Below are 13632 nucleotides of genomic sequence, written 5' to 3'. Positions count from 1 at the left end.
CCGTTAACCCTTACCGCTGTCTGTGTAATGAGGCCCTAAGTCTCCTTGTCATAGGGGAGACTTCCTTTCAAGGACCTACACTAGTACATTATGGCAGGTGGCATTGGTCCTTCAACCGTTTGTGTGTGTCAAACACAGGACAAGAGCTGTACCTACAATTATTGCTTAACATCCATTTTAACAGAGACGCAGGCTTTCAGGAATGGTGCCGCCATTTTGTTGCCTATAGAGTAACTTCTAGTGAAACGCTGCTGTGTGTCGTGCACCTGTAATTCACACATGCGTTTCTTTTTTGGCAGGTGGAGTACAAACGTGGACACGAGGAGAGGATATCTAAGTACACCAGTGTGGCAGACACGCCAAGCATACTGCATGCCAAGGCTGGAGGGCAACTCTTGAGTGATGTAAGTGACAGGGCAGAGAAGTGGCTGATCACCTTCGATACTGTGCCGCTTTCTCGATGCAAATGAGTTCCAGGTGTGAGGACTGCATGTGCTGCATGCTTCACTGCACATGCATGTTGAGCAGTCTGTGTGAGGGTAGCGTGTGGTGCTTGTGTACCTGCACGCTTCTTGATTGATCAACTACTGACCAGAATCTAGGCCTCTGACATCTATAGAGGTGACTTTTTTCTATTACCTATTCAGAAAGACATTTTTGTTCAAGGAAACTGAAAATCTAGAACAAAGACGTCTTTTCAATAATTTTGGGGATACGTGAAAATAAAGGCAGTAACAGAAGTTCCAGTCCACTAAATTATGAGTTAGGTTCCCAGAAGAAATAGATAACTCCTGCATTTGCATAGAGGTATTTCCTGCAGAACAATAGTGGAATTTTCTCTGATGGATATAGCACCAGCTGCAATTTCTTCAATCCACAATTGAGCCCTATTGGACTTCAAAATGGGGAGTAACCATAACTCACGATCTGGTGGATTATTCATTGTAGCTACACAGTAATGATTAATCTGTTTCACGGTATGACCATCATTATTCCTCAACCTTACCCCATGTTATTTGTCTGGTGTTTGTAACAGCACACCACCTCTGTTGCTTTTCTGCTGGTCTCCCTCTCTCTTAATCTGTTTCAGTCTGCTCAAGTCCATGGTAGGTACTCTGTCATGTGCCAGGGCCACGTGCTATGCTCCATCTTTTATACTGTTCAGTGAACAATATGCATTCACTCTAATTGGTGGAAACTAGTTGAGCAGCTGCTCAGATACGACTTGCAGGTTGAATCTGCCAGTGAGTTTGTTTTTAGTACTATGGCTCTTTTGCACATAAACTATTTTCTGATTCTGAAAACCACAGATAATGAAATCCCTGTGAGAGACTTTCTTTCTTTGAATAGGCTAAATTCAAGGGAGTTTGGGCAAGAAGGTTCATCAGAAAAATGTCATATATCCTTTTCAAACTTTTAACAATGACACATCCATTGTATAGACTTAAATAAATATATCCGCTAACCACATGTTTGCTGTTTTTCATATTAGCTAACTTTCCAATAATGCATTGTTTCCTTCTTGTATCCGCTTATTTTGATTTTCAAATATTTGCTAATTTTGTAACACTCATTTGTGAAGGCATCATAAAGCATATAAGAAACAGACAACAGATTCAAAGTTCAAACAAACTTACTTTCATTTAACTGAAATGTCAGGATGGATGAAGGCCTAACTTGCCCTATGCTAAGGTGGGATTTCCCTACCTAAAGAAACTAAGGACAATCTGAGTCAAAGAGTTCAACTTAAAATTCTGTCTGTGTTCAAAACCTACACCTGGCCTCCCAACTAAAGCTAAACAGTGTGTAAGGATGTCAGCAATAAAGAACTAGTGTTCCAAACAAAGTTCTGAACTTATTCCACTTCCCAGATTACTCTCCAGCTCCCCTTTCAAGTTCAAACAGTCCCACAACACACTAAGGGTTCCCTTCCCTCCACACGTTTAAGACAGTTGCACAAAGTATTGGAGTTCCCTTCCCCAAGTTCAAGACAGAAAGTTCACAGTTCAAACAAAACAGTTCTCAAAGGATTGGGGTCCCCCTAACCCCTTTTACTAAGAGTGATTTTTCTGGTTCACCAATGAACGTTTGCTACAACACAAGTCTTTCCACATTTTCACTGACTTGATCCTTCAATTGCTTTTCATGCAGGGCAATTGGTCTAGGCGTAGTTGAAAGACCACACGGTCCACCCATTACAGGTCACGCAACAAATGACCCTTTCTTGGCTGTTTGTCTTCAATATTGCTCTCATGCCGGGGTTCGCTTGGTCTAGGCGCAGTTAACAGACCACACGGTCCACCAATCACAGGTCATGCAACCAATACCCCTTTTCATCAGCTTTTGCAACAATTGTCCACTGCTTTCCCTTGACAGTGAAAAGTACTTCTTGTATCAATATTCAAACACTTTCTTGTGGTTAGCGTGATCACCATCCACTTGGTTGTGGTGGAACTATACAGGTTTGTATTCAACCTCCAGTTCATTGACCACTTGGCTTGTACCAATACTTGTTTCTCTTATCAAACCCTTCTTGGGATTTTACTTGTTTTGCCAAGACTTGTATTTTGAACAACTTTCCCTGTGGTATTTGCCACCTGCATCACGTTGCTTTTGTTTCATTCCATATATTCTCATAATTTGCTTCATCTCTCTGCAGCATTCAGAAATGATGATCTCAATCATAGTTTCATGTTGCTTTCATTCTGTACGGTATTCAATATTGCTTTAAGTTTGTTCGATAGTCACAAGGTTATCTATTTCACCCTTGAAATTATCTTTCCTGCTTTTCAAGATTTTAGGAACTTACTTCAGCATTCAAAAGTACTTAACTTGCATTTCACAATGTTTGACATTCAAGAACGGCTTATTGCCGGTTTTCGGACCGCCCAGTCTGAGTGTTTCCCATCTGCACTCACCGGCTTCAGACTGCAGCTCCCGTCCGCACTGTTCCCTTCTTTGTGGTGCATTTCCCACTTTCACGGCCTCTGCTCCTTTCTCGCGGAGGTCGCGGGAGAGTGGTACTCGCTCTGTCTCTGGTTGGTGATGAATGGAGTTCTTCAGTGCCCTACAGCTCCTGCTTGAGCCCAACACAGAGGGTGCAAAGGACTTCCCAACCTTCTATGAGCCTGCCTCTGCTCCGGCGTCTTTGATCCTCGCCTGACATGGCGTCCCGCATTCGTATGTCCCGCTCCTGTCTCTCCGGCTCTCCAGGTTCCAGATTCCAGCTCCAGCCGACTCCACATTCCAGCCTGCTTTGCGACCTCTTCCACATGAAAATCCTGCATTTTTATATTCATTGGGCTTACTAAGTGACCACAGGTGGTGGCCACTTAGTCCAATTGCCTGACCATAATTAAAGGGACATGCCTGATCTTTACAATCCTCCCTCGCATCTCCACCCCCAGGGTCAGGATCCAAAAGCAGTGGCCTTTCCATGGCCACCTGAGAAAAAGACCCATGGGGAGTAGATGTGAGGGCACCCTCAGGTTTCTCACGTAATGTAAGCTTACCAGGGACGTCAAATTGGGAGCTTGCTGGAAATATCCTGCTTACTGTGAATGACACGCTGGGAGATTAATGTAAATGTCAAACTGAGAGCTTAATGGGATTGTCAAACTGGGTGCTTACTGAGAATGCCGAGCTGGGACCAGCTTGAGATCTATCTATAAGTGGTTATTTATAACACGCTTAATAGCGAAGAGGTTTCTAAGCACGGATCCAGGATTCAAACCTGTGTTGCTCTGCCTCGTCTTGCTTCCAAGACAAGCACGTTGCCACTGAGCTATACTACCTGGAATGTCAAACTTGGAGCTTATTGGGAATGTCAAGCCAGGAGGTCACTTGAAACCTCATGCCATTGCATTACTATTATATTATTATTAATTATTATTATATGATATATAATGACAACATTACAGTACATGACATCATTTGATTGTATAGCCATCTGACATAGCATGATATATGACATATTGTGACATGACATCACTATTCAGTTTAGGCACAGACATCACAATATATAAGAATATAATCAACAACCTATAAAATGCATATCACAGTTTTAGTTAAAATGCAATCCACATATTCCAAAATTTTAAAATACATACAATTAAATCAAAGTACAGCCTTTCCAAACGTCTTAGGCCTACGATGTATCAGAAGCAAGGACATATGCAGACTCGAAACCTGCCGGCGCAGGAAAGAAATAACCAGAAGACAGGCCTTCTCCTTCTGCACCCTCAGACTCTGGAACCTCCTTCCGGTCAACAAAGACTTGGCCCCTTAAATGTACAATACCCTCATCTTCAAGGAATAGATCCTCATTAACACCTAGGTCCACGGACCCTCAACTCCCCACCCTACGTTAGAATGGGCGATCTGCTCCCCCTCATCCCTCCCCTGTTTGTTTTTAGTTCATTTCCTGTCAAATTGCCGACCCTCCCCGGTTGATCCCTTGCAATCTACTTCCCTCACTGTGTACTTAACCCTTTGACCTGTAAAGCACTATGTTGATCAACAATTTAATAATAACGATAATAATAATAATGACTTCAAGTTCCCTCTGCTAGAGATTCATCAACTCACATTTTTCTCCTACTTCTGAAGTCTTAATCTGCCTAAACTATGATACCCTGGAGTACACTGTAGCCTTATAGTCCGAGGGAGGGGTCATTATCATTGGATAATCACATAGCATCATAAATTGTGCGATAATGACCCCACCCGAAGTCTATAATGCTATTAGCACACACTGCTAGTAGCAGTGCATGTTATTGGAGCACTGGTGCCGATGTAACACATGTCAGCTTAACAATGAGAAAGTCAATTGGCAAATTGAGTTAGTAAATTATATGTGAGTTCATTTTATTTTATTTAAATAACAAGCTTGTCTTCATATGTTAAGCATTTCGATTGCAAACTTGGTTACACTGGAGTGGGTGTAATATGTGCATGCATTAGGGGCTAGGTAAAAGTAAGTGGCTTCTCTATAAGAAAGTAAAATCATTTCCCCATGTTTTAGCTTTCTCATTGATGTGCTAAATAGGATGTTGCAATGAAAAAAGGTTCTCTTATAGAGGAGCCATCTTGTTGAAAGACGTCTTGCCTGGACATTGCATTAATGTTTCCTTGTCTGCCTTTGAAGTCAGAATGTTCAGAATCCAGTCATTACCAGTAGTTACTGACTGCACTCTGAACATTCTGATTGGCTGAGAGGAGGTCAACAATTTCCATGTACTAATACCATAAACGGTACTGCATACATGCCAACATTCTGTGACCCAAAATCTGTAGGAATCTTAAAGTTTCAAAAATAGTCAGGCAAGGAGGTAATGATAGGAATAGGGCGCGTCAGCAGCCCATTGTCATTGAATGAGCTCACCACCGGGGATGCATTCAATGACAATGAGGCGCCTACCACGCCTTCTGCCACCACGTCAGCTCGGGGGAGCCCTTGAAAGACTCCCCCGAGCTGGCGTGGTGGGGGGCTAATGGCACCTTATGGCATTTAGCCTGCCGCTGTGGGCGCCTTTTACATCAAAAACCTGCATGCCAGGCCTTCTCCCGCTACGCCAGCTTAGGCGAGCATTTGAAAGACTCCGCCAAGCTGGCGTGGCGGGGGCTAAATCGGTAGGCGGTCGGACTGCTTAAAAAGCGGTATCCTACCGCCTAAATCGGTAGGGTTGGCAAGTATGGTACTGGAGCGAGTAGAGAATATCCCATGATGTTTACATGTATTATCTATTTTGCCTGCTTCCATGCCCCTGGTCTCTCGCCATTGTGGTGCTCACATTGACATGTTGACAGTCAGGGAAGGACCTCCTTAGCCACCCAGACCCCGTCACCTGCCTCTGCTGACCTCCAGCCAGCTCCTCTGGAGTCATATCCTTTGCCCTTTTGGCCCTACAGATCCAACAGCACCTAAAACCTTTACTCTCTACCAATAGGAAATACACATCAGGCATCAGACACGCACCATCTCTCGGCTCAGCCATGTTCTCCACAGGTTCTCAACCACCGTCGGCTTTTCCTGGGTGAAAGCCAGACTGCGAACCAGCTCAGGCGCCACTTCAAACGTTCTCACTCCTGACCTACCATGGGGATGGTGCAGTTTTATGCAACAGCTCATATCTATGTCCGAAAAGAAAGACATGGGCAGCTGTCTCATGCGGGATCCCATCACCTGACGTCACCCGTCTCCTCCACCCTTCCAGCTTTTCATAGAAGCAGCCACCTGCAAGGATCCCAGCCTCCACAGGGTCAGGAGAGTACCTGAATACAAATACACCACTCTGCCTCATGCCAGACAATGCTCCAGATAGAAGGACGTCAAAGTCCCAGCATGATAATGCCAACAGACATTCTTCGGTTTCTCAGTCCATTACATCGGGATCTGAGGTGCTTCACGCATGCAAAGTGTCCACCTTGTACTGCACTAGGAATCGCCTGGCATGGTCCTGGTGAACAGTTGCTTGTGGGTTATCCAAAGTATAACCGAATAAATCTAGGGGCAAAGAACACATATGGCCCTACAGATCTAAAACCTCATTCTGATCTTAAGGCATCAATCAGTTACCCCTTCCAACTTCTTTCTGCATCGACATCCACTCAAATGCCTACCTCCTACTTCCTACTTCTGAAGAAGAAAAGCTGGTTGTGGTTTCTAACTTCTGGCCAGCAATCTTTGGAGCTCTGTGTTGCTGCGTAGAATCAGGACGTAGATGATCACTCCCCTTTCAGGAAAGATTTTAAACATCTAGGATGGTATTATAAAGATGTGCAACCATTGCAAGTGAAATTGGCACTAGGGGAAAATGGCCCTATTGCAAAATACATCTTTTTTTCAATGTCTTTTTGCACCAAGGAAAATGACTATGACTAGGGCAGGCGTGGCCCTGCTGCAAAAAAGCACTGAAGGAATATGTTGTTTAGACTAGAGCAATGTTTTACCTAGTAATAATTGCACTTGTGCAAAGTTTGTAATATCGCACCATGGGCCATATTATAGAAACTTTGCACCACGCAAGTGCAATTATCAGTAGGGTGAATAAATATTACTCTTTTTTAAAAATCATATAGTTTAATTCATGCGTTTTTTGCACCACAAGGACTGGGGCAGACCTGACCCTGGTGCAAAAATGCTTTCAAATAATGTCTTTTTTGCACTTGTGCAGTATTTATCCCACTGATTCTGCTTTGAAAAAATGTGTTTTCTGCACTAGGGCAATTTTTACACTAATGCTAATTGCACTTGCACCGGTGCAGAGGTTCTGTAATACCATCCTATGGATCATATCATTGAAACTTTGCATCAGTGGAAGTGCACTCGGTATGATAAATATAGCCCTATTGGAGAAAAAGTGTATTTTGAGTGCACTTTTTCACGAGGCAAAGGACTATGACTAGGACATATTTTGCCATGGTGCAAGAATGCATTGAAAGAATATGGTTGTTACACCAAGGTGAATGTTGCCCTACTGCTAATTCTGCTAAACCAGTGCAAAGGTTCTGTGATACGGGCCAAATTACAGAAACCTTTGCATCAGCACTTTTTTCTAGCCCATGGGCAATCCTCACCTCTGACCCTCAAATAATCCTAGCGCTTTCCAAAGTCCAGAGAGAGGGTTCTCTACAATAAGGGGAGCTTCATGCTCTTCTTCCTGTCCCAGTTCAAGAAGATCAGTACAAAGGTACAAAGTCTCAGCAGCGAGATGTTGGCTCTTCCCAAATGATCTGTGCTGTCCGCAAGCAGTGACGTCAGCATAGAACCTGCCATAGGCACATCTGTCTAAACCACAAACCTTTTCCCTTTCAGGGTCCAGATTACAGAAACATTGCACCGGTGCAAGTGCAAAATTGCACGGTATTAGCACGTGGGCAAACGTTTGCCTTATTTTTAAAAACACTGGGACATTTTTCAAAACCATTCGTGCCTAGAAACACTTGTGTACAGGCGCATTATAAATGAAGTATCATATCATATAATGACAAATGCAGTTTGCATGCTATAAGGATCAGGGCAAAAATTGTCCTAGTGCAAAATAAATATTTTTTTAATGCATTTTTGCACCAGGGCAAAGTTTGCCCTAGTGCTACAACCAATCCGTATTACAACTAAGGCAAACTTTGCCCAGGTGTGAAAATGTATCTTTTTTGCACTAGGAACATTTTTACCCTGGTGCTTATAATATGCCAAAGTGCACTTGTCATAGTAGAATGATTTTGATATATGTCCTAGTGTTTTGAAAAAAAGGGCAAACTATGCCCCAGTGCTAATACCATGCAACTTTGCACTTGCACCGGTGCAAAGTTTCTGTAATCTGACCTCAGATCATTGAGAAACAGACAAATCAATGTGCCAGCCTACACATGCACTGCCGGGCACACACATGAATCGGGAACACCCTTGTCATTTCATCAAGGGGTTTGTGCTGTGCTCCAGCATTGTTGTCAACACGCAACAGACAAACTTCATCATCTAGAGCTGTGTCCAGGCTTTCAGCTTTTAGGGGCTTCCCATATGAGAGCTTTAACCATGGAATAGAATACAGTATAGAGCTCATAGTGGTCTCCTAGAGAGGCGTGAGAGTTAAGTTTGCTTGTACTTTGTTAGCCAAGGGTAGACTAAAGTGTTGATCCAAATGAAAACAAGAAGTGAATACCTTCACTAGGTTGACAAAGTTATTTAATTGTGATGTTTCCTGGTCTTGACCAATTCCTCAGGTAGAGATGAAATGAGGCTACTGGAAAAAATACATTACAACTTAAATTGTCCCCACCAACAGCCTACCCCACTCTCCCCAATATTCCTTGTTCCTTATTTGTGCCTGTCGGTTTATCGGATTTGTACTTTGAGGCATGCCTTAGATGTTGAACTCCTCCACACATTGGAGTCTTCCAGGTTTGAATGGTACACTATGTTATGTGGAGCAGAGGTCAGTGGAACTAAAGAGAAGGATAAAGAGATAAGGCCACGCAGCACACCCTCTCAGTAAGGCTTCAGGGGATGGATAGCGTGAGCCATGGTAGGTGTGGTCCATGTTAGGCCATCTTCTTACAAGATCAGTGGTAGCACAATGTTCCGAATTCCAGCCATGCGCCTCTGTCATTGCCGGTAGGGAAGAGGCACAACCAGTTATGTGTTATATGTGTTAGGCCTTTGCTGTGTGGAGGCCAGTGTGGAAGTATGTGGCAAAGAACTTGAAGAAAGGGAGAGGTCTGACATGACTCTGGGAAGCTTGTGGCAATGGGGCTTGTAGATGGAGTGAGTCTGACAACAACCCATTGCCCTAGAGAGCCTGGTAGGGCTGGTGCGGTGTCAGTCAGATGTCAGTGAAGGGTTTTGGAAAACATTTATAGAAAGTGTCAGGTTTGAATGTTGTGATCTGCATCTCTTTGGCTGTAAAGAGTGAACGTCTGTTAGTGTGGATATTGACTCATGAGACTGATGTCAGTGTATTGGAAATGTGCATGCTTTTGAATTCATAGGACTTCCTGCATTTGTCCTTAAATTACAAGGGAGTAGAGCAATTTTAAGATCATCAAAGGTATGATTTGCTTCTGAAAAATGCTCACCAAATGGGCTCTCCTCTGTGCATCGCTTGGCACTTTGACAGTGGAGGTAAATGCAGTTATGCAGTTGATTACCAGTTCCCCATACATAGGCACATCCGGGGCCTTTCATGCACATAATCAAGTACACAACGTTGTTGGATGCACATGTAGAACATCCAAACATTTTGTAGTCAAGAGAGTGACTGCACTGCTGCGCTCGCTGCAGGAGGACATCACTATGTGGGAAAAGAGAAAAGAGCCATGCTCCGAAAAGAGGACTGTGTTCCCATCTCTCAGAAAATACCTCAGCACAGGCACACAACTCAGTGCTGTCCAGGGGACTCATATTCTGCCCTTCCAAACCTATTGACAAACTAGAACTGTGCAGCGATCAGTGCGGGGAAACAAAATACTTTTTTAGTATCTGTTATATTTTAATAAAATACATTCTTACTACTTGTTTTTTCTATTTTTAGCTAAGGGCAAACCTTTTAACCCTGACTGGCAGACCCTAGTATTCATTTCACCAATGAAATCATAGCTTCGGCCGAAGAAGGACCCCCCACCTAACCTTTAGCCATAACCTGGGTTTCCGTGTCTTTACGATACGTTTTCCTGTAACACGCCTAGGTTGATCAGCAAGGACTAAAGCGTGTATTATAGAGAGAGGTCATTCCATTTGCCCTTTTCCCGTTGGGTTAAGGCTCTGGTATCGTACTGCTGGGCTTTTATAAAGGACTATGATATGCAACATTAAATAATCAATTACAGTCATGGCTGCCCTGGGCCCTCATTACAACACCGGCGCTAAACCATGGCGCTATTAGCACCATGCTTGGTGCCGGTGTTGTAACGGGTCCGCCATGGTTCAATGGGGAATTACCACCCCATTCCAAGGTTGGCGGGCGGTAATTCCCCATTGAACCATGGCCCTTCCCCATTCCCATTTTTGCCCCATAGGGTTCAATGGGACTGGGGAAGGCGCTAAGTATAGTACCGCAAATTGCAGTACCGTACTTAGCACCAAGGTCCCTTTGCGGGTCCCTACTTTAACGGCTGGTCTAGACCAGCCATTCAGGTCAGGTCCCGCAAAGGGACCTCGTAGTAAGGCGCTAAGTGTTTAACGGCACCGCAGCCTTTTACGGCGCCGTTAAACACTTAGCACCAGGGTCGTAATGAGGCCCCTTGTGTCAAACTGCATAGTCCTGAGGAAGTTTAATAGTGGTTGCTTAATTTTTTTATTTTGAGTAGTGTGACTATTTTCCATGAATATGCGTGAGCGTTTTAAGCATAGCAAAGGATCGTGAGTCAATGGGTGTTGGCCCTGCAGAACATTTTTAAAATAATGGGTGAAAGTGGTGCTTTTTACATGGCACTTTCTTTACAACTGGTTTTGTAGGGTTACACATGAAAACATAGATGACAAGTCACCAAAAGTGCAACTGCCATTTTCCCAAAGCATTGTAAAATACTTTTCGATGATACCTTTGACCACAATATATGCCAATGGAAAACAAAAGCATGTTCATGCTGGCTATACCCATACATGTCCGCTGACTTTGCCGATATATGCCATTGTCCCCACTTAAGAATTCACTCCTGTTATCTTTTCCCATAATGCAAGTAACAGAGCAGATTTGCTGCTGTGAGCATTTGTTCAGGTGCGTGCCATATAAACTCTACTAAACTTTCAATCTAAACTTGATCTGCTGGAGGCATGGTAAGGAAATGACGCCATGTGCGTTAATCGCACCAGTCAGAGCATCCTGCTAAGGCAGGCTCCGCCCCCTGAGAAATGCTAAGAAACCCAACCCCCAGTGCAGAGGCAGATGGCGAGCACTAGAGGGCAGGCTCATTAGTTACATCAATATCCTATTCTGTGGACTTGCCAAACGCTGCACCACACATAGATGCTGTCACGTCCTGGGCTCCATAGACCTTCAAATGAAAATGAAATAGTCACACCCTCTGTTTCCACCATTGGCCTTCATCATGAAAGCACACCCCTAAATAATCAAATAACGTATCTTGTTCAGTGCTCTATTTATCAAAGTGCAGGGCTATTTTAATTTTCTGCCTCCTAGCAACAGACATCCGGTTTCTTTTTTCAACGTTAATACATTTCTTTTTATGGCAAATGTAGTAACATGTGTCTAATGACCGTCTTAGAAAGGAGTACAGCTTCACCTGCAAATAAAAGCATACAGTAATGAGTGCCCGTTATCCCAGGTGCATCAGCGTACATCTGTGTTACCGCCTCCGTAATATCATTAATATAGAGTGAAAGCAGAACAGGAGCCAGCACGCATCCCCGGTGCGCGCCATTTTCAGTAGAGAATGATCTGGTTGTTTCATGGTGCTGTCCCCACCCAGCCCTCGCTGGTTTATAATGAGAATGTATATCAAGAACGATGGCCCTCAATTCGAGTTCGGCGGTAAACTTCTGGTGCTACCGGCGGGTTGTGGCCGACTCATAATACTGTTCCGCTGTCTGATATCCCAGTGCCACCAGGAAGTCCTGGCGGCCCGGAATGTCAGGTGGCGGGAAGTGGAAGTCCCAATCGGGAATGGGGACACAGAAGCACTGGCACCGTTGCTAACGGTGCCAGTGCTTTCATGAAAACCATGCCTGCAGGGACCAGTGCCCCCGGCAGGTCAGATCTGCCCGGAGCAACGGCCCCTGCAGACATAGTTGTAGTATGGCGGTCTGGAAACGGTGCCAATATATTTCTACCGGCACCCAGAGGCTCAGCCAAGATTGTTTAACAAGTCGGGCCTGAAGCTAATGTAGTTGGGCCCACCACAATGACATTAACATCTGTAAATGCCCACACAGCGGTGCTCTCTGGGCATTCACAAATCTTGGATGGGCCTTGCACTCTCAGGCCCTACCCTGTCTACGCCCCTGCCGGCACCCTTATTTCCAGACCGCCAGACTTGGAATGAGGGCCAATATCTCGGTGGAAGGCCAATATACACAAGTGCTATGCAAAGATTGGGGTATGGAATAGTATTCAGATCGATAAATAATAAATATAGAGGTTGTTTTGAATACTACTAAATAATCAAATTAAATCAGAAAGCTTGGTCCACCGTAGAGTCCCTGCTATGAAATACAGCGTGTAAATAGGTTATAATATGGTTCTCGGCGCACCAACAATAACTTCTTTCTATCATTGCAGATGAGTCAATTAGGGGTGCTTGTCTATAATTTGCAGGAATAGCCCTTTCAATATTCTTAAAAATTGAAACAACATATGCTGATCTCCAAGAATCAGAAAAGGATAAAGTATTTTTAAATGGGTAAATATCTTAAATAAGTAAGGGCTCCATGTAGTCCGATCCTCTTTGAATATATCATCCAGAAGATGATCATGGCGGGAGGGGGGACTTACCACATTTCTCGCAGTCGAGTGCCTGTTTAACCTCATCAAAGAAAATATGTATCAGATTCATATTGTTTGTGTCAATTCGAAGAATTGTCATCTGGCAAGGGTTTAGTTGCCCTGACTTTTTGATTTTCATTAATAATAAAATGATGTGGGTAATTCTGTCTCATAAAGTGTGGCCTGCTAACCAGGCTCCCTTTCAGCAAATGATATGATATGGCATTTATAACTTGCCTATGCACAAGTGTTTCAAGGCATGAGCATAAAATGCCAAAAGCATAGTGTACACCTGTGTACACCTGTGCCCTGCTCGATCAGTATCCTGATCTGCAGCGTCTGCTCTCTAGTGGCAGAGAGCAGGTTCAGAGATCTCAGGTGCCCCCTTGACAACTGCAGTGAGAGTCAAGTCACGTCAGTGCAGGGGCTGCAAAATATTTGTTCCCAGACTACATCATTATAAGAAACAACCATCTTGGTGGCAGTTATAATCTATAAACATAAGCCATACCTGAATTAGAGTATAGTGGATGACATTTCTCTTCATTATTAATGCCACATCTAATTGGTATCATACTTATGTCAGTCCTGTGAGCCAAGCCCAGTCATGAACAGGTTATGTGTATTCTCCCTTGACTGGCTTTCGTGATGCACCCAGCTGGACAAGTGCCAGTGGGTGTTGTCTCTTTCT

General features: G+C 43.9%; 1 protein-coding gene across 2 annotated transcripts in view; it reads left to right on the top strand.

Annotated features, from left to right (window-relative positions):
* NRAP (nebulin related anchoring protein) overlaps positions 1–13632 on the top strand; it is a 515982-nt gene that overhangs the window by 97074 nt on the left and 405276 nt on the right. For both annotated transcript variants that reach the window (XM_069611850.1, XM_069611849.1), the window contains exon 7: positions 300–404. In XM_069611850.1, coding sequence (XP_069467951.1) covers positions 300–404 — 105 coding nt within the window. The remainder of the gene's footprint in view (positions 1–299; positions 405–13632) is intronic.

The sequence above is a fragment of the Ambystoma mexicanum genome, chromosome 8, assembly GCF_040938575.1.
Source record: "Ambystoma mexicanum isolate Mex_15411 chromosome 8, UKY_AmexF1_1, whole genome shotgun sequence".
NCBI lineage: Eukaryota > Metazoa > Chordata > Amphibia > Caudata > Ambystomatidae > Ambystoma > Ambystoma mexicanum.
This window is presented reverse-complemented; position numbering and strand designations above follow the sequence as displayed.